General features: G+C 53.6%; 2 protein-coding genes across 4 annotated transcripts; both read left to right on the forward strand.

The window, feature by feature from the left end:
- The first annotated feature begins 1,596 nt into the window (after positions 1-1,596).
- On the forward strand, positions 1,597-7,961 carry NRAS (NRAS proto-oncogene, GTPase). The gene is made up of 5 exons (XM_038162699.1): positions 1,597-1,788; positions 2,484-2,662; positions 3,622-3,781; positions 5,030-5,153; positions 6,036-7,961. Exons 1-4 carry the CDS (start codon positions 1,678-1,680, stop codon positions 5,147-5,149), a joined length of 570 nt encoding a protein of 189 aa, XP_038018627.1. The 5' UTR covers positions 1,597-1,677; the 3' UTR covers positions 5,150-5,153; positions 6,036-7,961.
- Positions 7,962-13,609: 5,648 nt separating this feature from the next.
- AMPD1 (adenosine monophosphate deaminase 1) lies at positions 13,610-23,938 on the forward strand. 3 transcript variants are annotated; one of them, XM_038162439.1, is made up of 16 exons: positions 13,671-13,744; positions 15,518-15,529; positions 16,578-16,752; positions 17,202-17,367; positions 18,774-18,936; positions 19,114-19,333; positions 19,696-19,825; positions 20,110-20,304; positions 20,517-20,648; positions 20,730-20,893; positions 21,015-21,141; positions 21,561-21,724; positions 22,057-22,177; positions 22,616-22,789; positions 23,213-23,323; positions 23,700-23,938. In XM_038162439.1, the coding sequence occupies exons 1-16, from the start codon at positions 13,723-13,725 to the stop codon at positions 23,853-23,855; spliced, it is 2,232 nt and encodes a 743-aa protein (XP_038018367.1). In that variant the 5' UTR covers positions 13,671-13,722; the 3' UTR covers positions 23,856-23,938. The 3 variants fall into 3 exon arrangements, with proteins under 3 accessions (XP_038018369.1, XP_038018367.1, XP_038018368.1); XM_038162440.1 differs by having other exon boundaries at positions 13,675-13,744; positions 15,521-15,529; XM_038162441.1 differs by lacking the exon at positions 15,518-15,529 and having other exon boundaries at positions 13,610-13,744.
- The last annotated feature ends 229 nt before the right edge of the window (positions 23,939-24,167 follow it).

Raw genomic sequence — 24,167 nt, forward strand, 5'->3', positions numbered from 1 at the left:
GTTCCCCCGAAAGGCCCCATCATCAACCCTGCACTATTTATACATTATAACAGCAACATTCACTGGTTACAAATGACATCACTGCTAATTAGTGTTCAACCCTCATTTAGGAGCTCCCTGCCGTCCCGGTGCTGCTCCGTGCCCAGGCTCCCTTCTGTTCATTGCCGGGGTCTGCAATTCCAGCAGGGCCAGGGGTGCCATGATCCCACTGCTGCAATTCCAGCAGGGCCAGGGGTGCCATGATCCCACTGCTGCAATTCCAGCAGGGCCAGTGGTGCCATGATCCCACTGCTGCAATTCCAGCAGGGCCAGGGGTGCCATGATCCCACTGCTGCAATTCCAGCAGGGCCAGGGGTGCCATGATCCCACTGCTGCAATTCCAGCAGGGCCAGTGGTGCCGTGATCCCACTGCTGCAATTCCAGCAGGGCCAGGGGTGCCATGATCCCACTGCTGCAATTCCAGCAGGGCCAGGGGTGCCGTGCCCCCACTGCTGCAATTCCAGCAGTGCCAGTGGTGCCGTGATCCCACTGCTGCAATTCCAGCAGTGTCAGTGGTGCTGTGCCCCCACTGCTGCAATTCCCTTTCCCCATTCCTGCTCCTCCCAGGGTCTGAGCCAGACCCTTCCTCTCGGCATTGTGGTCTCTTCAAAAGCGATCCAAGTGCAGGATGCTCACGCTGCAGTCCCTTACCCAGAGCTGCCCAGCTCCAGCTGTTCATCAACACCTTCTTAACCAACAGTTCTGTGTTTTGTAACAAAGGGCAAGAGGGCTTAGTCTCATTTAAAATGGGATCGTTTGGGCATGGTTTAAAATGGGATCGTTTGGGTAATATTTAAAATACTGTCGTTTTAGATGGTGGTAGTGTTTCATCAGAGATGGATGAGAATCACAAAGCTTGACTTGATTCCCTTTTCAAATCCCGAGAGCTCGCTGTCATTCCCAGTTTAAAAACCCCAGGGTGTGGGTTCGGCGGCGTTCCCCCTCTAAAGCCCCGGGACACGGGCCCGGTGCTGTTCCCCCTTGAAAGCTCCGGGATGCGGGGCCGGTGCCGTTCCCCGTGCTTCGGGCTCGGTGCCGCTGCCGGTTCGGAGCCGTGGTGCCGGTGCCGCCGTGTCCAGCGTCCCGTCCCCCCGTGTCCCGCCGTGTCTCTCCCGTGTCCCGCCGTGTCGCGCCGTGTCCCGCCCGTGTCCCTCCCGTGTCTCTCCCGTGTCCCGCCGTGTCCCGCCGTGTCTCTCCCGTGTCTCTCCCGTGTCTCTCCCATGTCTCTCCCGTGTCCCTCCCGTGTCCCGCCGTGTCCCGCCGTGTCTCTCCCGTGTCCCTCCCGTGTCCCGCCGTGTCCCGCCGTGTCTCTCCCGTGTCTCTCCCGTGTCTCTCCCGTGTCTGTCCCGTGTCCCTCCCGTGTCCCGCCGTGTCCCGCCGTGTCTGTCCCGTGTCCCGCCGTGTCCCGCCGTGTCTCTCCCGTGTCCCGCCGTGTCTCTCCCGTGTCTGTCCCGTGTCCCTCCCGTGTCCCGCCGTGTCCCGCCGTGTCTGTCCCGTGTCGCGCCGTGTCGCGCCCGTGTCGCGTGTGCGGAAGCGGCGCGGGCGGTGACGCGCGGGCGGGAGGCGGAAGCGGCGCGGGGCGATCGCGGGGCGGCGGCGGCGGCGGGGCCGGGCCGGGCCCGGCGAGGCCGCGGGGCCATGACCGAGTACAAGCTGGTGGTGGTGGGCGCCGGCGGCGTGGGCAAGAGCGCGCTGACCATCCAGCTCATCCAGAACCACTTCGTGGACGAGTACGACCCCACCATCGAGGTGCGCGGGGCCGCGGGAGCCGGTGCGGGCTCGGGGCCGCGGGACGGGAGCGCGGCGGGAGCTGCGCCCGGGGCCGGAGCGGATCCGCCGCCAGCTCCCGCAGCCCGGCCCGGGGCTCTGCGAGCGGCGCCTCGCCCCTTCTGCCTCGGGCTTCCTAAAGCAGCCACCGGCGACCAGAAAGGCCGGCCCGGGGCTGTGCAGGGCGGGGCTCTGCTCGCACGGAGGGTGCTCGCCAGAGTCTTTTATTTTCTTCTCCTGTGCAGGAATTTCTTCAAAGCAACAGGAGTTCCGTGCTTTGTAACAAAGGATGAGAGGGCCTAGAGTTTCATTGAAAATGGGACAGTTTGGGCATGGTTTAAAATGTGATTGTTTGGGTAATATTTAAAATGCTGTAGTTCTAGGTACTGGTAGTTTTTCATCAGAGATGGATGAGAATCACAAAGTCCAGACTGGTTTGGGTTAGAAGGGTCCTTAAAGCTCATCTGGTTCCACCCCTGCCATGGCAGGGACACCTTCCACTGTCCCAGGCTGCTCCAAGCCCTGTCCAGCCTGGCCTTGGACATTTCCAGGGGCAGCCACAGCCTCTGCAGAGCAGCTGGCAAAGCTCCTCCTGCGTTTTTATGATTGTTTTTCCGTTCCACCCGTGCCCCCTGGGGTGGCAGAGCAGCGCAGGGCTCACTGCCCGTGTGTTGCAGGACTCGTACCGCAAGCAGGTGGTGATCGATGGCGAGACGTGCCTGCTGGACATCCTGGACACGGCGGGGCAGGAGGAGTACAGCGCCATGAGGGACCAGTACATGAGGACAGGGGAGGGCTTCCTCTGCGTCTTCGCCATCAACAACAGCAAATCCTTCGCCGACATCAACCTCTACAGGTACAGCTGGGCTGCCCCGGGGCAGGGAGCAGGGGACAGGGGACATGGCGGGGCCGCTGGCTGAATGAAGCACTGAAGCGCCTCAGTGAAGGCTCAGGAACAGACAAATATTGAATCTCCCACTGCTTGCAGGAAGGTTTGTCACTGTTCTGTGCCAGTGCATGGAATCTCAGACAGGGATGGGTTGGAAGAGAGTTTAAAGCCCATCCAGTCCCACCCCTGCCATGGCAGGGACACCTCCCAGTGTCCCAGGCTGCTCCAAGCCCTGTCCAGCCTGGCCTTGGGCACTGCCAGGGATCCAGGGGCAGCCCCAGCTGCTCTGGGCACCCTGTGCCAGGGCCTCAGCACCACCTTTAGTCAGTTAACACTGGGATGTTTTTTATCCAGTTTTATTATTTTTTTTTTTAATCAATCCATATAAATATCTCCGAGGCGTGCCAAGAGAAGAGTGTCAGACTCTTTTCCATGATGACCAGGGACAGGTTTAGTTTCCATAAACTAAACCACAAGAAGTTCCACCTCAACATGAGGACAAGCTTCTTTCTATGAGGGTGGCAGAGCCCTGGAGCAGCTGCCAGGCAGTTGTGGAGTCTCCCTGTGTGGACACATTCCAAACCCACCAGGATGTGGCACCTGTTCCAGGTGGCCTTGCCTTGGCAGAGGGGTTGGGCAGGGTGGTCTCCAGAGGGCTCTTCCAAGCTGTTCTGGGATTCAATCAGATGCCATTTGAGCTACGGAACGTCATCTCTAAGAAAATGGGTGAGAAACCCAAAATGGAGTTATCCATGGACAGAAAACAAAGTGCACAAAGTGCTTGGCCATCCTGCTGACCCCCTCTGCTCACCTTTAGTATGTTTTTGTGGCACAAGGGTGTTTGAACACTGAACTAAACCAGCTTTTATAGTTAGAAAATAGTTCCTAATTTATTTATTTATTTTTTATAATTTGTCTTCCTAAAGAGAACAGATCAAGAGAGTGAAGGACTCAGATGACGTGCCCATGGTGCTGGTGGGGAACAAGTGTGATCTGCCCACGAGAACAGTGGACACAAAACAGGCCCAAGAATTGGCAAAAAGCTACGGAATCCCCTTCATAGAGACCTCTGCAAAAACAAGACAGGTGAGAGGCTCCCCCAGGGCCTGACTGCTTCCCGGGCAATGCAGCAAGGACATTTTCCCATGTGCTTTTGCCTTATTTACAGGAGAAGCATTTTTTCAATCCCTTTACAGTTTTTTTTTTGCTTTTATTTCCCCACTCACTCTTAGCTTGAATGAGTTCTGGGCTGGGCCAGTGCAGGAGTCACTTCAGACTCGTCCTGACTTCCTTTCAAGTGGGTCATGCTGATAAATAACACAGAGAATAAAACAATTTCAACTCCCCTGAAGTTACTAAATAAAACTTTAAACTAACTAGGAAAAAAATACTCAAAATAATAAACATAGCTAAAACCAGTAACTGTAGAGATAAAGAGACTACAGTGGTTTTGTGGAAAATTACATAACAAGAAAAAACGACACATGCCCAAAAAAAGTTCAAATTCACCTTTACTATCAAAGTATTCAAATGCAACCACCAAAACCCCCTCTTACTAAACCTCCAAAACCATCAAAACCCTCCCAACAAGAAACAAATGCCTGCAAAATAATTCCTAACATATAATACTTATGTCTTAAATAAAACCCACATTTTAACTATAACAAATAAATACCTTATTCTAAAATCTCACAAAACACACAGAAGAAAAAGAAACCCAGCTACTTCCTACTGCTCCAAATGATGTTAAAATTTTGATGCCAGCCCATTTCAGCCCCATTCAGTGCTGGCAGGAGGAGCAGCAGAGTGTCAGCTGCTCTCCCTGGGCAGTGTCAGAGGCTGAGCTCGCTCACCCCAGACCTGCTGGGTTCTCTTGGCTCGTTAATGAAAGCCAATTAGCAGATTGTGATCGCAGACAGAATTCCCAGACTGGACTAATGGGCTTCTCCAAAGCCTCCTTGGCCACGTGGGCCTGTCCAGGCAGCCCCGGGCAGGGGAACAGAGCAGGGAAGGTGCAATTAGTGAGCAGCAGCCAGAAAATCCCGAAGAGCTGAATGGTAAGAATTCTAAAATTAGGCAAGGAGTAGCTGGTTTCCTGCATGGAACCTCCCTGAGATACAGCTTTCCATGTCTATTTCAGTGGCTGTTACCCAGGAGGGGTCAGGCTGGGACAGCCATGTGGGATTCCTCCTCTTAGGAGCCACGGGGCCAGCTGGGTGCTGCTCCTCCTGCAGAATTCCGTCTTTCAAATCCATTCAGGGGTTCTGGGATGGACAGATGGGTGATTTCAAAAGCTGGAGGGAAGAAAACACCTGACCTTGTGTTTGCATTCAGGGTGTGGAAGATGCTTTTTACACCCTGGTGAGGGAGATCCGGCAGTACCGGATGAAGAAGCTCAACAGCAGCGAGGATGGGAACCAGGGCTGCATGGGGTTGTCCTGCCTTGTCATGTGAGAAGGTGAGCTGGAACCCCACTGCTGCACTGCCTCCTTTGCCTTCCAGCAGCTGATCAGGGGGGCTTAAAGTGCTGGCTGCTGTAGGTGGGGTTTTCCCCTTTTACAGAACCTATTGATTCCCAGAGAATTGGATTCTACAGTGGATCCTACAGTGGATCCTCCAGCTGGATCCTACAATGTTTTAATGCTCAAAAAGGAAAAATTCCTGCCTAAGTTGGTGGCAGAGCTTAAGAAAAATATAAAAATATTAAAATTATATAAAAATATTAATATTATATAAAAATATTAAATTAAAATTGGATTCTACAGTGGATCCTACAGTGGATCCTCCAACTGGATCCTACAATGTTTTAACGCTCAAAAAAGAAAAATTCCCCTCTAACTTGGTGGCAGAGCTTAAGAAAAGGAATTTTCCTTCACGTCACCCTTTTGGCTGATGGGTGGATGGAACAAGATGATCTTTAAGGTTGCGTCCAACCCAAAACATTCCATGGTTTCCACCAGTTCCATTGGTGTGATGTTCTGTGTCATTCCTTTCTGTCTCCTTCTTTTGGGAAACCATTTGGACTGTTTGGAGAAGGTGTAATTTCTGAAGGAGCACCTTGAAAGAGGGGTGTGCACAGCTGAGTGACTGACTCCTGCACAGCTCCCCTCGAGCTCTTCCTCTGGAACGTGCTGATTCCAGGATTAACCAAATAAAATGGTGCAAATAATGGAATCTGAGTTCCCAACCGAGGGAAATTCCTTTCAGCCATTCCCTGAAAGATGTTGCTCGTGACTCTGAAAACAGCCAGACCAGCTCACTGTGCACTGCTGCATTGCACATCCACCCCAGGGCAGGACAGAGCTAATTAGTGCTAATTGGAGGTGCCTTTCTGTTCCAGATGCCAAGAAAACGTGGTTCAGGTGCAGCTGCTGGACGAGCCTCGATCCGTGCTGCCTTTCCTGCTGATCCCTGCAGTGTTTGGGTGCCAGTGACAGACTCTGGGCACCAGAGTTAATTAGCACAAGGTCCTTCTGCGTGCTCCATCTGAAGAGAACATCCACGGCATCTACCTCCCTGCTCAGCTCACGGAGCAGCAGCACCTCGGGACGTGCTGGGATTCTTCTCTCACTCTGCTACCCGGGTTTGTTCCAGAAGAAAACCAGTCACAAAAGAGAACTATAGAGACTAAATGCTGTGAAAAAGATGACACTTTACCTCTAGAGTAAAAGCTAGAAGTGCTGTGTGTCCCCTGTCTGTTGGATTCCGTGCAGTGCTGTCAGAGGAGTGGCACAGGTAGTGTCACACGGGGTTGTGCCACCAGGAGTGCCCCTGTCCCCTCTCAGCTGGGTGTCTGCTCTCTGTGCACCTGTACAGCAAAAGTGCAACATCTCCAGTGCCAGGAGTGCCACCTACCTGATCCTGCATTTCTGTAATAAAAAGGAAAACCTTTCCTAACTAAGTGCCTGTTTGCTAAGAAGATTCGGAGTTGTCCCTTGGGTTGAGGAAAACCCCAAGGACTGGAATTTCTTGGGAGCTCATTGTGTCAAGCAGGCAAGTGTGCTGTGGGTGATCCGAGGCTGACAGGATCCTCCAGCAGGAATTTGGAGGCTGGAAGGTCCAGCAGGCACTTGAGAGACTCTTGGACGAGGGAGGGGACACACTGCATCTGTGTTTTACTTTCTTTGTGGGTGGAACAGTTTATATTCTGTATTGTTTTCCTGCAGCATTCAGATCTCTTCTAAGTTGGACCAAACCTGTCAACTGTTCATTTTTAACATGAACTGCCAACGTTTCTGGGCAGCTTCTCACTAATTAATCTGGTAACTGGAGGTTGCTTTGGACAGCTGCTATTCAGCTCTCTCTGTAACTTGCAAATTGTTTTATTCTGAATTATTTTCTTACCACAGACTGTAAAGAGTCTCTTCAAAATGTCTCTAGACTGTAAGATGTAGTTGGAGTTTCCTTGTCAGGGAAGGAGGGGGGTTGGGGTTGGCTCTGTCAGGGGTGCAGGAAGTGGCTGCTCCATCCCTGGCAGTGCCCGAGGCCAGGAGCAGCCTGGGACAGGGAAGGTGTCCCTGCCATGGCAGGGCTGGAGGGGATGAGCTTTAACCCAAACCATCCTGGGATTCTGTGATGGAGGGGAGAGGGCTGAGAGCTGCCACAGGCACCTGAGGCAGCTTCTGCTTGCAGCATCCCTGCAGAATGAGGAAGGAAATGAGTTCAGGGATGGCTCCACGGGAGGTGGGGGACAGACTGGTGGAATTCTGGGCTCACTGGGACAGCCTCCAGCTGAGGGAACTGTGAGCTGAGCCAGTTCTTCCCAGCACAGAACAGCCTCCCCTGGTTACCTGGCTGTGCTCACTGCTGCAGAGCCTCCCTGCCCCTGGGTGCTGGGTCCTGCCCTGGCCTCGTGCTCTGGGCTGGGTTCTGCTCGGGCAGCAGAGCTGAATTCAGCGAGGAGGAGGAGGAGGAGGAGGAGGAAGGAGCCCTCAGCCAACAGAGGGAGCATTTGGTCAGTGCCAGGCCAGCAGGGCAGTGGCAGGAGGCTCAGTTTCAGGTTGTTGGTGTCAGTCACACATCTTAATTTGGAGTGCTCCATTTCAAATGGACATTGGAAATCTAAACAGAGAGAGAAGAATTTTTTCCTTTTAATGTTGCTTCCTTCACTACTTACAGTCTTAATTCTCTTCTTGGAATGAAGAGGATCAATCTCCATCACATTTGCTTTATCTGTGAAAATCCTTATAAATACTTTTTTCAATTTATTTTAACTTTGACTGATGTGACTGATAAGAATTAAATCCACAAAAAATTTAACATAAAATATGATTTTCCGGCACATACACACAATGGGGGCAGAATTGTGGGCACCATTGGCTCGAGTTCAGTTTGTTTGATGTTGCCAGAGCAGCTGTGGCTGCCCCATCCCTGGAAGTGTCCAAGGCCAGGATGGAGCAGCCTGGGGCAGCGGAAGGTGTCCCTGCCCATGGGATGAGCTTTAAGGCCCCTTCCAGCCCAGACCATTCCATGAGTGCAGGTTAAACCTGGCAGAGCTGCCACCCTGCACAGCCAGGGCTGAGAAAGCTTTGTCAGGAAGATTTTCTGTGAAAGCCTCCCCTGTGGGTGTGCTCCTGAGGAGCTGTGTGGCACAAGGGCAGCTTGTCAATAAAAACACCCCTGGGAAACGAGGAGAAGCTTTTGGGATGCACATCTGGTTACGCAGAGCCAGCCGGAAGGGCAGTGTGGAGCTTGTGAGGACACTGAATGGTGACATTCTGCCATCATGGATGGGGTTTGAGCTCTTGGGAAATGCAGGAATTTGTTTCCTGGCCAGAGCTCAGCTGCCTGTGGCCACGGGAAGCCTCTGGCAGTTGATGTTTGAAGGGTGTGTGGTCAACCTGGAGAATTATTTGGATGGAGGATCATCACAGCACTGCTCCACACTGCTCAGCGTGCTCTGGTTGGCATCAGCACGTACCAGCTCTGGCTCCAAAGGCTGGGAATCCTCAGCAATGTGTGGGAACTGACTGGAAAATGCATCTGCTGCTCTTTGCTGTTCCCTTTCTCCTGGGCTCTATAAAACCTGAAAAGGGAAGAAGCCCTGCTGAGGACAGCTCTGTATTTGTGTCACCTTTGGAACCTTCAGAATGGTTTTTAGGATTTGTTTCAGTTTTTAGGGTGCTGCAGAGCTGACCTGCACAGGTGATACTCCCAAGTCCATCAGTGTGGTTCCAAATCCAGCAAAAAATACAAAATCAGGGTGTTGTATTAGTCAGGAGTGAGCTGAATGGCTGTAATTTGTTTTCACCTTCCTCACAGAGAACGCTGGGTTTGGTGGCAGCCCAGAACTGGAAGGACAAAACCCTGCAAACGTTTGGGAAAATTATTCAGAAGATAAGCACAGGAGGTTTTGCACCAGACAGGTCCCTGGAAAAGGTGGTTTAGTGGGTTTGGTCCAAATATTGTTATTTAGAACAGCACAACTCTGCACTAGTGCCAAGCTGATTTCACTGCCCTGACTGGGCAGAACAGACGTGAAGAACTTCTGAGGTAAAATATTAAAAATATTAAAATACTAAGAAAGGGTAAAGCTCTCGTTCAGAACTTCCCAGTGCCAATGACTGGAACAAATGTTGCTGTTGCTGTGGCTGAGCACAGCTCAGTGGGGCCAGTGGAATCCTGTGGTTGTTCCTCTGTGTCCTCACGCCGTGTTCTTGCTCAGATTCTGTCCTTGTCCTTGCTGGGACTTTGGATTTTAACCAGGATCTTTAAGCTGCCATCATTTTTAGTACAGCTCAGCCTTAGAATTGGATTTCAAGCAGCCTCAGGCCCGTGGGTGATCACATTCTGACCTGTCTGTGCTCCTCAAAAACCCCAGACCTTGGGTGTGTGCCTGTGGTAACCCTCAGGATGGCTGGGAAATGTTGGGATCTGGACTTTTAACCCAAGGGCTAATTTGTTGTTACTTTGTTTAATTGTTTGCTTTCAATAATGCATCTCTTTTGGTTCGGATTGAAGTAAATTATTTTGCTTCCTAAATAACTTTTTTATAGAATAAACTTGGAATTCTTTGGTTGTTTTCTTTGGGTTCTGGGTACAGGATCCACGAGAGGGTTACAGGAGGTTTACTGCAGTGCCCTCTGCTTTGTCTGTGGGGTGGCATTTACTCCATTCTGTCCTGGGGCAGGCTCAGCTCTGTCACAGAGGTGCCCTGGAGCATCAATGAGCAGTCAGAGTGACCTTGAGACTGCCACAGGCTTGCTCCAGTCCACTTTTAACCTTGCTGCTGCTGACTCTGTTTGCAGTGGGGTCTCTCATGCTGATTTACATAAAAAAATGTAAGTCAGTTCTTTACTTCATACTCCAATGGCAAAACCAGCTATTAAATTACTGCTGTGCCCAAACCATGCCCTGTTAGCCTTTTAAACTGCTTGATTCAGTCTTCTAAAATACTTCCCTGTTGCCTTCCCTCATGCAAGAAGGCAAATTTTGTCTGAGCACAGAGTCAGTAAATGCGCTTCAAGGGTGTTTCTCCTCAGACCTTGTGTCAGGCATCTGAAACCTGGAGTCCAACCTGGGTTTTATGCCAGGAATTTAAAAACAGACCCCCAGGAACAGGGACACACAGTTCCTGCCACGGCAGGTCCAGCCTGTGCCCAGAGCATTCACACCCTGAGCTGGGGTGGCTGCTGAGAACCCCAGGGTTTCTTGGCTTGCTGGAAAGGTTTCCCTGCAGTGGGTTTGTTCCCTGGCCCTACAAAGGAGCTCCCTGCAGAGGACCTGGTTTTGGTTGTGCCCGGGAACAGAGGCAGATTGCAGCAGCCTGGGGTCTGTGCAGGGGACGACTGAGAGCAAGGGGTGTCACCTGTGGCATTCACATTCTCTGGGAAAATCCCTTCACCCGAGATTTTATCCTGGGAGGCTGAGAAGCCTCAGAGAAAAAGGAAAACAATTCTTATCTCATTTGCTTCTCCTGTGTTGTGCTCACACGTGGAATGTGTTTGGGGATTGTTCACCCACAGGTGATTGTTCCATTGGGTTCTGGGAGTTGTTTTCACTCTTTGGCCAGTCAGGGCCAAGCTGTGCCAGACTCTGGACAGAGTCACGAGTTTCATTATTATCTTTTAGCCCTCTGTCTGTATCCTTTCTGTGTTCTTTAGTGCAGTTTAGTGTGGCATTCTTTAATATAATACAGATCATAAAATAATAAATCAGCCTGCTGAGAACACGGAGTCAGGTTCATCACTCCTGCCTGCCACGGGGAAGTGTCACCGAAGGGGTATCGGGGACAAAGGTGATACAGGTGATGCTCCATCATCAGAAGGCATGAAAAGCACTTTATTACTAGAAATCCACAGTTCTTACAGAAACAATGGTGGACCTAAGACCTGGTTGGCCTTTAGGAATCTTCTCTCACCTGCTGGTCAAGAAGGGACAACTCCTTGTCAAGATCTTTGACAAACAGAGATTGCCTGCCAGGTGCAGAGATTGAGATAATAATAGTTTTAATTCTTTCTCTGAGCTTTCTCACAGCTTCCCAGGGCAATGCTGGGAGAGCTCTGTCTGTCTGTCCAGAGGATGTGTGATCACCACGGGGTGGGGAGAGGAGAATCTGCTGAGGGTTTCAGAGGATGTGTGATCACCACGGGGTGGGGAGAGGAGAATCTGCTGAGGGTTTCAGAGGATGTGTGATCACCACAGGGTGGGGAGAGGAGAATCTGCTGAGGGTTTCCCCAGTGCCTGATCAAAGGCCCAGCATGGCCAGGATGCCCTGCTGAGATCCACCTTATCCCCTCCTGTTCAGACTCCTCCTCTTCAGGAATTTAAGCCATTTTCTAGCAAAGCTTGCCCCACGGCCTCTGTGGGTGCAAGCTGGAGGAAGATCCTGCTCAGTAACCCAGGCTGCCAAATTCCTGCTCCAACCATTCTCCCTTGGCTGGACCTGGGTGGAAGCAGGGCAGCTCAGGGGTAAAAGTGGGAGGTTTGGAGGCACTCCAAAGCCTCTGGGTGTGAATCCCTCACTTTCCAGCTGAAAAAGAGTGGGGAGACAGGCTGTTTGTGTCAGCCCTTGAGTTTGCACAGGCCCTGGATCTAACTTTAGCACAGCATGCCCAGGCTTTACTCAGATTTCCACCATGAGCCCACCCAAGCTCACCCTGTGATTAAAAAAGCTGAGGGATCAAAAGACCATTAAGAATCTCTTAAGGAAGATGACCTCTGTATCCTAAAGGTCATTTTTGGTTTCAGATGTGAATCCCATGATCCCAAGGAGGGTTAAGGGCTGTTATAGCCCTTGTGGGAGAGCAAACAAGAGGAGACAGATTTTACAGACCTTGAATAAAACAGTTAAACAATGACGTGGTGTGGAGACTCTCAGACTTGGGGATGGGTGAGAGCAAGAAGAATTCAGAACCTGAAAATGTTATCAGCATAAGAGGGAGACCAAAGCTGTACCATCATCCCAGCTTTGCCCTGGTGCTGCACCTCTGCAGTTGGAGGGAGGGGATTTTATATTTCCAGGGAATAACAGGGAAGGAGGGAGTAAAATTCCCTAAATTCTGGAGAATTTCTCAGTTGTCACCCAGCTTGTTTTGAAGCTGTGCCCATCAAATAATGGGAACATCTCTTGCAGAGAGTTTCTGGATGCTGTGGAAATGATCTCAGCTGGAGAAGCTGCTCCAGGTCTCACCTCACTTCACTGGCTGTGCCACAGGATTCCTGTTCCTCTAAGGACAAAATCCAGTTACTTCCAGCTCTGTATTTTATTTTATTTGTGCAGGTGACCTCTCACCTATTCCAGCCTTCTTCTTAGACAAGAGCTTTCCACAGCTGCTCCTGCAAAACGTGGCACAGGAATCCCATGGATAATTCCAAATAATGGGTCTATTCCAGGTGGTTTTTGTGTTCCCTTCAATGCTCTGACCTAAGGCACCCTTTAAACCAGAGCCAGACTGTGCCCAAATGCTTTGTCCCATTCCAGGACAGCTTTTCAATGCCATCAAGAATAGAAGCACAAACAGGGAAGACTCTGTTTCACCTCAAAACTATTTTATCCTCCTGACCTGTTCAGTTTCACCACTTCCCACCAGGAATGTGAATCAGGAGCTCAGAGTTATCCTGGCAGCAGGCAGGACACAACAAATTCTGGCCTTCCTCTTCACACAGGAGGTGTTTTCCAGCTGCAGGTGAGATCTGAAGGAGGTTTGAGGACACCCTAAAGGAAGGTACAGCCCTCAAAGCCAATATGCTGGAAACAACCTGCTTCAGATGAAGGCAGGAGGTGCCTCCCGACCTGAGAGCTGCTGTGCCAGACCCGAGCTAAGGCAGGAGTTCCCTGACCCACCCTGGGATGACTGAGAGCTGCTCTCTGCACACCTCAGCTGTGGCTCACCACGTCCAGAACTGATTATCAGATCAACATTATGACACGAAGCTTGGAAAAGGCAGCTCCTGAAAAGCTCAGGAACAAACTGCGGCTCCTTGCACCTTCCTTTTATTTGTTGGGTTCAGCTGGGAAGAAGTGAGGGCATCTGGGCAGCCCCGCTGGTAAAATCCAGGCTTTCAAACAGATCCCTCCCTCAGGAAAAACCTCAGAACAGCTCAAGTGAGAGCACACGGTTTGCACCTATCCACAGCCCCTGTTCTGATTGGGAATTTCCTTTAAACCTTTTTTTTTCAGCATAGAAGACATCAGTTTTAGTCTCTTTTAAAAGACTGAATTCCACAGACCACATCAGAAAGTTGCAGCTGCCCTGGAAAGCAGAAATCTGGCCAGACACCAGGTGACACTTCACAAAATGAAAAATGCAAACCTGACTTAAAGAAAAAGCTTAATCTGATTTGATTAATTAAATTAAACAAGATTTAATTAAATTTGAGCTCCGCTTTCACCTGTTTCAGTGCAAGTGCTTGTGGCTGCACTTTAAATAGTCACACAGTTGATCTCCACTCTCCTTTTAGAGTGGGAGAGTCTGATTACAGGGAAGGGAAAGCAATAAAATTAGTGGTGTGCTGCCAGGCAGCCACTTGGCCCCTTGTGCTCGGGGACTCTGGGGTGTTATTGAGGCTCTGCAAACGCTGCTGAGATGTCTCGGGTGAGAATTCCAGGTAGGTCTAAAAGCCAAGTGTGAGCCAAGGGGCCACAGGGCAGGTTCCAGCCCCACAGATTTGGATGTGTGGTGTCCAGGGGACCTCACTGGGGCCCTTGGGCATTTTTCTTCCTGCTTGGAGATGTTTTTGGATAGTGCAGTGAAGTAACTTATTGTTTAAATCTTCCTCTGCTTGTACTGATGGAAAATATTGTCTGTCTCTCCTGGGTGTAATGCGTCCTGTAATGACATCATTAAATCCCAGTGGAAGGGCTCAGAGGAATTTCAGGAATCGCCGGGCACCCTGGTGAAGCTCAGCTTGGAGGGGATGGGAGCAGGAGCAGGGCCAGCCAGGCTCTGCAGGGCAGGGCAGAGGGACATGGGGCAGGTGACTGCAGAGCCCCGAGTGATAACAGCCCCAAACAGCCCTGATAGCAGCGTGTTTGGGATTGCAGGGCTGTGCTGTCAGGGAGGCTGTCCCAGCAGACGAAACTGGTGTTAAAGCCTGGCCCTGCCCCATCAGCGGGAGGCTCTGAACCTTCCTGAGTGTAATTTCCATCCACTAAAGAGATGAAAGGTCAAACTAAACATTTCTGGGATGCTTTGTAGGCAAATGAATACATGGAGTCAGGATTCTGGAGCGTGTGTTCCACAGGCTTGGGAAGTCAGCAGCTGTGATGCCAGAGCTGCAGCCTGATCTGCTGGGGCAGAGGGAAAGGGCAGGGCTGAGCCTCAGAATGCTGCTGCCACCCTGGCTGAGCAGCAGAGAGGCTCTGTGGCACTGCAGTGTCCTGTCTGATCCTGCTGGGGAATAAGGGCAGCTGCGAGCACTGGGGGATGGAACTCAGCATCTCTGAGATGACCACCCAGGCTGAGGGCCACAGAGGAGGGCAAAAACCAGCAAAGCTTGGTGCTCTGAGTCTCTGCAATGTCTGCTTGCCTGGTCAGCAGCAGGCTGTGCTGCCCTCCCTGTGTCCCTGCAGGTGCAGGGACAGCCCTTCCAGGCCAGCTCGGCCTCAGCAGCACTGCTGCCTGCCCGGTGTGGAGGGACAGGATCTGGGTTCTAGAGGATGCTCCACCTTGGGCACTGCAGGGAAAGCAGGGACTGTGCCAGGCACAAGCTGTGCCAGAGCCACGCTGGGCTGGATGGGTGGGAGGGACCTGCAGCGGGGTTTGGTTCCACGCTGAGGCATCACCGAGGCTCCGTCGTGGGACAGGGAATACACAACATCCCTCTCGGTGTTCCTCAAAGGGACAACACATCCCTCTTGGTGTTCCTCAAAGGGACAGCATATCCCTCTTGGTGTTCTTCAAAGGGACAGCTCCTTCTCTGCCTTTTCCTTCCAGCACCTGAAGGGGCTACAAGAAGGCTGGAGGGACTTCTCACAAGGGCAGGGAATGACAGGACAAGGGAGAATGGTTTTAAGCCAAAGGAGGGTGGGTTTAGGTGGGATTTGGGAAGGAATTCCTCCCTGGGAGGGTGGGGAGGCCCTGGCACAGAGCAGCTGGGGCTGCCCCTGGATCCCTGGCAGTGTCCAAGGCCAGGTTGGATGGGGCTTGGAGCAACCTGGGACAGTGGAAGATGTCCCAGCACATCAGATGAGCTTTAAGGTCTCTTCCAACCCAAACCATTCTAGGATTCTATGACTCTTTTATAAATGCAAGGATTTGGCTAAACTTGTACTTTGCTAATCCCTTTGTAAAGACTGATGAGGTGACTAGGCTAAAAGGCTCAGATTTTGAGGGGCTGATGACAACAGCTTTTATTTTGTCTCTGTTTTATCTCAAACAGCAGAACACAAACGTGAGTATTGCTGGGTTTCTCTATGCTCTGCTGTGTTACTGCCTAGACATGATCACTGGAACCACGCAGTAGTTACATGATCATGTAGATCATGTAGATCATGAAGATCATGATCACGGTGATCCTTCAGCAGCTGGGGAAATGCTATTTCCTGGCAGTGCCAGCTCTGCCCATCGGTGTTACACAGAATGGTCCCACCTTTTGGTCCTTTGATACAGCACCAAAATATGCAATTTGTGTAAATATCATTCTGGCACCCTGAGTGCTGTTGAGAACCTTCTGTCTGTTCTGCTTTGGTCCTCACCTGTGACCATGTCCTGTGTAACACTCGATGGTGAGGTCCACCCTTGGGCACTGATCCTCACCTTGCTTCGTGTCCAGCTGCCAAAACCCGCTGTCATTGCCCCTGTGCTGCCATGCAAACATCTGCTTCTGGGAGTTGCTGCCAGCAGAACCCTTGAGTTCTTGTTTTATGGCGTTCTGTTGGCAGAGGAAGGGCTTTTAACCTTCCTTCTCCTCCTCCATAAAGCTCCAGCCAGCCCTGTGGCAATGGTGGCACTGGCACCTTTGCGGCACGATGCACGTGGTGGGCTGGGAGTGCCCAGCTGGGAATGCCCTGGGATGGTGGAGCTGAGTGCTCGGGCTGCCAGCTCTGCCTCCATCCATGCCTCTGTCTCCTCTCAACTGCTGCAGCAAGTGGATTTTAGGCTTCCTGGAGCTCTGAGGGCTCTGCCAACTTTGCCCTCTTCCTGCCGGTGCATGCTCCCATAACTGCCCTTCCCAAGGACCCGCATCTCTCTGGGCCTTTTGGCAGCATTCTTGGACTGTATTTACTTCTCCTGCTGTACTGGGGGTATCAGGGTATGTCTCCAGCCCACCAGGTGTGGCCCAGCCTCGCTGCAAATTTGGGAGGTAGCTCAGAGCCTTCTCTAGAGCGTGAGGACCACGAGGAAAGGGCAGCTGAGCACGGAGCTGCCTGCATGGGGCATCTGCCTGTTCCAGTGGCTGGGAATCCCCACCCTGTGGGACACTGAACTCCTCTTTGCAGACATGGACGAGTCCCTGCGCTCCTTCGCCGAGAAGGTCTTTGCCTCCGAGGTGAAGGATGAGGAGGTCAGGGGGGAAATCTCTCATTTTGACGTGGAAGACGTCTGCCCCATCTCCCGGCAGGAAATGACACTGCACATGATGCTCCAGGAGGCCAGCTCCACAGTGGAGATGCGGTGAGTTCCCAGGAGCCTGGGCAGGGAGAGGAGCACAGCCTGCACCTCCTGGCCAGAGCAAACAGGGGGGATGTAAATCAAGGCCCTTGGGTACAGCTCACCACACCTGTGGAATAAATCCTTGATAATCCCAGGGCATCTGTCAGGTACTCCAGGATTTCCTCTCCAACTGCTTCCAGCGTTGGACAGAAAGACGCCCTTGGCCCATTCCCTGGGCGGCAGCACAGCCACGGCCACAGAGCTGCTGGGGAGGGAGACCTGGGGACTTTGGAAAGATGCAACTTCCAAAGCCTGTGGCTACTTTGTGTGCACGTGTTTGAGGTGCTCAGGAATCACCAGTGAGCGGGATCATGATGTGCACAGCTGGAACATGGCTGGGGGAAGTGGCCCCGGCCCTGCACCTGGTGTGACCATGGAACGGGGCTGTTTGCCTGAGCCTTTCCTCGCAGCAGGAAGAAGCTGATCCGCATGAAGACGACCGTGGTGGCACCGCCCATGGCCTCGGGGGCTGTCCCCAGCCCGGCTGTCACCGAGGAGGCCAGCTCCACCTGCCCCCAGTACCAGACTGTGCCCGACTTCCAGCGGGTGCAGATCACCGGCGATTACGCCTCTGGGGTAGGTGCTTCCATGGCTGCTCCCTTTCCACTCTGGCCACCCCTGGTCCCCGCCTGTCCCTCAGCAGTGCCCATGCCCAGTTTCAGGGTCAGTCACAGGAGTCTGTACCAGCTGCAGTGGGGAGGGTGTCTCCCACTGTGCCTCGCAAGCATCTGGGGGTGCCCTGCTGCATCCCTGGGGATCCAGAGCTGAATTCCTTAGCAGGAGCTGTGGAGTGCTGAATATTCCCACGGAATTCTCCAGGGAGGGCCTGGCAGGGCAGGCTGTGCTCACTCTGTCCCATCCTCTCTGCTTGCACACAGCTCTGTCTGAGGTCTGTGCACATCCAAGGATCCCAGAACAGCTGAGGGAAGTCACCAAGCCCCTGGTACAGGCAGGGTCACCTGGAGCCGTTTGACCAGGACTGTTATCACATCCCGTGCTAATCCTGCCTCCCTCTCCTCCTCAGCCTCCTATTACATTTGTGCTGCTTCTAAGAACCTGCTGGAAGGTTGCTCAGCCTGGAGCTGCCCAGCAGAGGGGATCTGGAACTCCCTCCCTGCTCAGGCACTGAGCACATTCCCTCTGCCATGACTGTCCTCGCCGGGAGTGCTGGTTCCCTGACCTAATCCACTCCAGCCTCTTCTAGCTCCCCAAAACACTTGTTTGTGCAGTAAATCAAAAATCATTGACACACAGGGTTAGTGCATCTGTTAGTTCCTGCTTCAGTTTCAGCCTGGGCTCCAAAAATAGCTTTAATGTTTTGCCCAGGCCTGGCTTCCATTTCAGGGTCCATTACTGACTGCAGTGAGGAATGTAAGAGGGGGTGACATCAGAATTCCCTGGTTCTGCCACCAGGAGCTTCCCTTTGTCATGCCTGGGTCTCTGCCTGTCATCCCTTCCTCGCCCTGCTCAGGCAGAGCAGTGGGACATTGATATGATTTGATACATGATATGATGACCTAGATGAGATATATGATTATATGATATGATTATATGATATGATAATGATACGATTATATGATATGACAAGAAAGTTGGAGAGGAACTTTTTACAATACCATGTAGTGACAGAAGAAGGGGAATGGCTTCCCACTGCCAGAGGCCAGGGATATTGGGAAGGAATTCTTCCCGGTGAGGATGCCCTGGCACAGGTTGCCCAGAGCAGCTGTGGCTGCTCCATTCCTGGAAGTGTCCAAGGCCATGTTGGGTGGGGCTGGAAGCCCCCTGGGACAGTGGAATGTGTCCCTGCCCACAACAGGGGCTAGAGCAAGATGAGATTTAGGATCCCTTCTAGCCCAAACCATTTTTTGACGTTTGTCTTGCCATGACCAAAATCTGCCTCCACCTGGGTGCACCAGGGTGTGTTCCTTGGACACACCCGTGTTCCAGCTGTGTGGTTGCCTTCAGCATCACCTCCCCTGCAGGTGACAGTGGAAGACTTTGAGGTGGTGTGCAGGGGCCTGTACCGGGCGCTGTGCATCCGCGAGAAGAACATGCAGCAGTCGCTGCAGAGGTTCCCCAAGACACCCTCGCAGTACCTGCGTGCCATCGAGGGGGAGCCCTGGAAACCCAGGAACGTCGGCCCAGGTACATCCAGGCACCCCAGGGGTGCCTTCAGCAGGGGGCAGGGCTCTGGCACTTGCCCAGGCCCTCTCCTTGGTGTCACACTGGTGGGGTGTCCCTGCCCGCTGCATGGGGTGGAGGAGCAAGGCAGGCCTGGGAGGTTTGGGCTGGCAGCCTTATGGAATTCTCCTTTTGCTGCAGTGTTCACCCCACCAGTGAAGGATGGACAGGATCCCCTTGACTGTGCGAACCTCCCTGAGGACCTGGGATACCACGTGCAGATGAAGGATGGGATAGTTTATGTCTACGCAGACAAGGCAGCGGCTGAGAGAAATGAGCCAAAGGACCTGCCCTACCCCAGCCTCGAGAGCTTCGTTGATGACATGAACTTCCTCTTGGTCCTGATTGCAAAGGGGCCTGTGTAAGTGCACAACCCACCAGGCCCTGCCTCGGTGGGCAGAGGGAGGTCAGGGCAGCCCCCTCCCTTTCCTGGGAAGAGGGAGGAACCCGCTGGTGACATACCTGGCTGCACAAGTGTCCTCAGGGCTTGGCAGCCCTCTTGGCTTGGGTCTTAAGCAAAGCAGCACTCAGGGGCTGGAGACAGGACCTGCAGGTAGGCTCCCAGCTGGCCAGCCTTCCTTCAGAGCTCTGTAATAGACCCAGGGGAGGCACCTCAGGGGAGCGGGGCTGGCCAGCATGAGCTCCTCCAGCCCAGGTGGAATCTGTGTCCTCATGCTGAGGGGTGAGGAGCCCAGTGACTGTTCTGCCCTTTGCTCTCACCAGGAAGACCTACGCTCACCGGCGCCTCAAGTTCCTCTCGTCCAAGTTCCAAGTGCATGAAATGCTCAATGAGATGGAGGAGATGAAGGAGCTGAAGAACAACCCCCACCGTGACTTCTACAACTGCAGGAAGGTAAAAGGCAAGGCTTAGAGCCCCAGGGACCCTGGAGAGGAGCTGTCATGGTACCTGCCCCTCCCTGGGAACTGGATGTTAGAGCCCATGGCTGTAGCAGCAGCATTGCTGCTGTGAATGGGATGTGCTGTCTTTGATGCTCTTGGCAAAGCTATGCCCTCTGGCTGTGTTCACCTGGTGGGATGAGCCCTGCTCCCCACACAGTGTGCTCACCTGAGGGGTTTGTTCACCCCCCTGGGATGGCACCTGAGCACCCCAGCTGGGAGCTGTCCCTGTTTTCCCAGGTGGACACGCACATCCATGCTGCAGCCTGCATGAACCAGAAGCACCTTCTGCGTTTCATCAAGAAGTCCTACTGCGTGGATGCCGACCGCGTGGTCTATAACGCCAAGGGCAAACAGCTCACCCTGAAACAGCTTTTCCAGCAGCTCAAACTGCACCCCTACGACCTGACAGTGGATTCCCTGGATGTCCATGCTGTAAGTGGTAGGACATTTACTGTAAGATGACTCTTGGGCCACTCTTCCCCCCGTGGCTTTTGCCTTCCCTGTGCACCCACACTTGTTGCGTGCATTAATATTTGTGTCAGGGTGCAGCGGCTCCTGGTGATGCCATTTTGGGGGGTTTGGCTCAGTCCCTGCTCCCTGCCAAGCTGTGAGGGCAGTGTTTGAGCCCGAGCTCCCTGCTCCAGGGCCGGCAGACATTCCAGCGCTTTGACAAGTTCAATGACAAGTACAACCCCGTGGGGGCCAGCGAGCTGAGGGACCTCTACCTGAAGACAGAGAACGCCATCAACGGCGAGTATTTTGCTACCATCATCAAGGTACGGAGAGAGGGGAGGAGAACAGGATGAAGCTGTGCTGCTGCTCTGGCTTCCCTTGCCATGGTGTGCTCTGGTTTGCAGGAGGTTGGCTCTGACCTGGAGGATGCCAAGTACCAGCACACGGAGCCCCGGCTGTCGATCTACGGGCGGTCGCCCGAGGAGTGGGCCAAGCTGGCCACCTGGTTCAACACCCACCGGGTCTATTCCCCCAACATGAAGTGGATGATCCAAGTGCCCAGGATTTAGTACGTGCGGTGGGGCTGAGGGAGCACTGTGCCTTACAGATCCCTCATGCCTGAAAGGGTTGTGGGGACAGTGGGCCATGTTGTGCCTCTGATAGCAATTAATCCCTGTCTCTGTCCACAGTGATGTGTTCAGGTCTAAGAATTTCCTCCCCCACTTTGGGAAAATGCTGGAATATATCTTTGTTCCTGTGTTTGAGGCAACTATCAATCCCCAAGCCCACAAAGAGCTGAGTGTTTTTCTCCGCCACGTGAGTGTCAGTGGTCATGTTGTCAGGTGTGGGGAGAACTCACATTCCTGTTTGTGCACAAGAAATGGGGTACTGTTCTGACACGGAAAACGGCAGCAGTGGGCCGGGGGCTCTGCCCCATTCCGGGGAAGGGGGGGTATGGCCAGAAGGGCAGGAGGGGTCAGGCTGCTTGGGCTGGCTGCTGTGGGGCTGGGAATCGCTGTGCACCCAACCCCTGGGGAGGTGTGAGCTTTATTCCTGCTCCTGGACAGTGCTGGAGGGGGTGTGAGGAGCGAGGTGAGCAGCCTTGCCCCACCCTGCCCTTGGAGGGCACAGGGGCAGAGCCAGGCTCTGGTGAGCTGTGGTGGGGCAGAGTGAGCCCACCGGGGGTGATGAGGTGGGGAGTGTGAGATGCACCTTTTTGTTGCCTTGCCAAGCAGATCACGGGCTTTGACAGCGTGGATGATGAATCCAAGCACAGTGGACACATGTTCAGCACTAAAAGCCCAAAGCCAGAGGAGTGGACTTCCCAGAAGAACCCATCCTACACCTACTACATCTACTACATGTATGCCAACATCCTGGTGCTGAACAACCTGCGCAGGTGAGGCCTGGGACCCGCCAAGGGGCTGCCTCGTGCCTTGCCTCAGTTGGTGTAGAAGAAATGGGGCTCTCCTTGCTCTGTATTTGGAGCATCACATCCCAGAGCAATCCAGACACCCCTGGGCAGGAGGGGTGATGGACTGGGGAGAAAGTTCAGGGATTGCAGAGATGCATCTATTGCGCACACAGAGGAAAAAAGAGAAGGAGTAATGTGCTCCTAGGTCAAGCTGGATTCCTGGGGACTCATGGCAGGGGCAGGGCTGGGCCTGAAGTTGGGTCCAGCCACCCAACCCCGCTGCTTGCCTGCTCTGAGTGCTCCTTCCCTGTGCCCAGGCAGCGTGGCATGAACACGTTCCTGTTCCGCCCGCACTGCGGCGAGGCCGGCGCCATCACACACCTGCTGGCAGCCTTCATGACAGCTGATAACATCTCCCACGGGCTCAACCTCAAGAAGGTACGTGGAGCAGGCTGCCAGGAGCAGCCCAGGCATGGCAGAGCAGGAGAAGCGCTCACAGCTGCCTCAGGTAGCCGGCAGTTACCTGTGCCTCTGCTTTACACTGACACAGCCTGGCTTCAGGCAGATGTTAAATGGTTCCCTGGGCTTCTCCAGCCATGTTTGGGGATGTGGCTGAGCAGTGTATTAGATTTTGGGGTTTAGCCTCACAGATCCATCACAGAATATGCTTGTTATCACTGGAGCTAGCTGAGTTTGATATCTGACAGCTCCTTGGCCTCTTGTGCTCCTTAACCTGAAGCACTGATTGCTGGCTGGCCCATCTCTCCTTGCACACAATTCCCTGGCTGGGACTGGCCTGATCTGAGGAGTGACCCTGGGGAGGTGGAAGGTGCAGCAACTTCATCCCTAACGTGGCTCCTCTGCTGGTCTCTGCAGAGCCCGGTGCTGCAGTACCTGTACTTCCTCGCCCGAATTCCCATTGCCATGTCCCCACTCAGCAACAACAGCCTCTTCCTGGAGTACGCCAAGAACCCCTTGCTTGACTTCCACCAGAAAGGGCTCATGGTGTCCCTTTCTACAGACGACCCCATGCAGTTTCACTACACCAAGGTACAGTGGGAGCTGAGCCCTGGGGCTGAGGCTGTGGGGCTGGCACTGTGTGGGCCTCGGTGCTTTTGGAAGCCAGTGGCACTTGCAGAGGGTCCAGCATATGCTGGGCCATGTCCCCCTCCACCAGCAGATGTCCGGGTAGGATATTAGGAAAAATGTCTTCACTGAAACAGGGGTCAAGCATCTGAATGGGCTGCCCAGGGCAGTGGTGCCTGGAAGTTTTAAAAAAATGAGAACTTGTGGCTCTTCGTGATATGGTTTAGTGGGCATGGGGGTGTTGGTTGAAGGTTGGACTTGATCCTGAAGAACTTTTCCAGCCCCAAAGATTCAGGGGCTGTGGGACAGCCCCTGCAGAGGGTTTCCCCTCAAAGATTCCCCAGGCTGTGCTGGCAGAGGCTGCTGACCCCTAACCCTGTGCTGCAGGAGCCCCTCATGGAGGAGTACGCCATCGCTGCCCAGGTGTTCAAGCTCAGCACCTGTGACATGTGTGAGATCGCCAGGAACAGCGTCCTGCAGTGCGGCCTGTCCCACGAGGTGGGTGTCCTGTCCCCTGAGGAGTGTGTCCTGCAGTGTGTCCTGCCCCATGAGGGGTATGTCCTGCAGCGTGTCCTGTCCCGCAAGCTGCGTGTTCTGCAGTGTCTCATGTCCCACAAGGCGTGTCCTGTTCCATGCAGTGGTGTCCTGCAGCGTGTCCTGTCCCAATAGGTGTGCCCTCTCCCACATCGTGGGTGTCCTGTCCCACGCAGGGGTGTCCTGCAGTGTCTCCTGTCCCACGAAGTGTGTGTCCTGCCGGGGTGCTCCTGCCCACGGCATGGGAATGGCCACCAGCTCTGCTCGTGGGTTCAGGGCCTCCCTCGGGCGCTGCCAGCGGGGCTTCTCAGGTCGGTACCGCTGTCTTTGCCTCTGGCAGGAGAAAGTGAAGTTCCTGGGTGAAAACTACCAGGAAGACGGGCCCGATGGCAATGACATTCGGAAGACGAACGTGGCCCAGATCCGCGTGGCCTATCGCTACGAGACCTGGTGCTACGAGCTCAACCTCATCGCCGAGGGGCTGAAGAACGAATAGGCGGGGGCCGGACCGCGGGGCCGGGGCCGTGCTGGACTGCGCGGCCCCGGGGCAGCTCAGTAAAGCCTCGCCAGTGAAGCGGATCCGAGCGCCTGAGGGAAAAGGGGGCGGGACCGTCGCCTGAATGACAGGCACGTCAGCCAATGGGCCATGGCTCTTTGCGTCCTGAGGCGGGGCGAGGGTGGGATCTCGGTCTGAGTGACAGCCACAGCAGCCAATGGACGGCGGCTCCGTGAGCGCCGGGAGCGTCCTGCGGGAGCGGGCCGAGGCCGCGGAGAAACGGGACGGGGCGCGGCGGGGGCGGGGCCTCCT

This window comes from Motacilla alba, chromosome 26 (assembly GCF_015832195.1).
Source record: "Motacilla alba alba isolate MOTALB_02 chromosome 26, Motacilla_alba_V1.0_pri, whole genome shotgun sequence".
Lineage (NCBI taxonomy): Eukaryota > Metazoa > Chordata > Aves > Passeriformes > Motacillidae > Motacilla > Motacilla alba.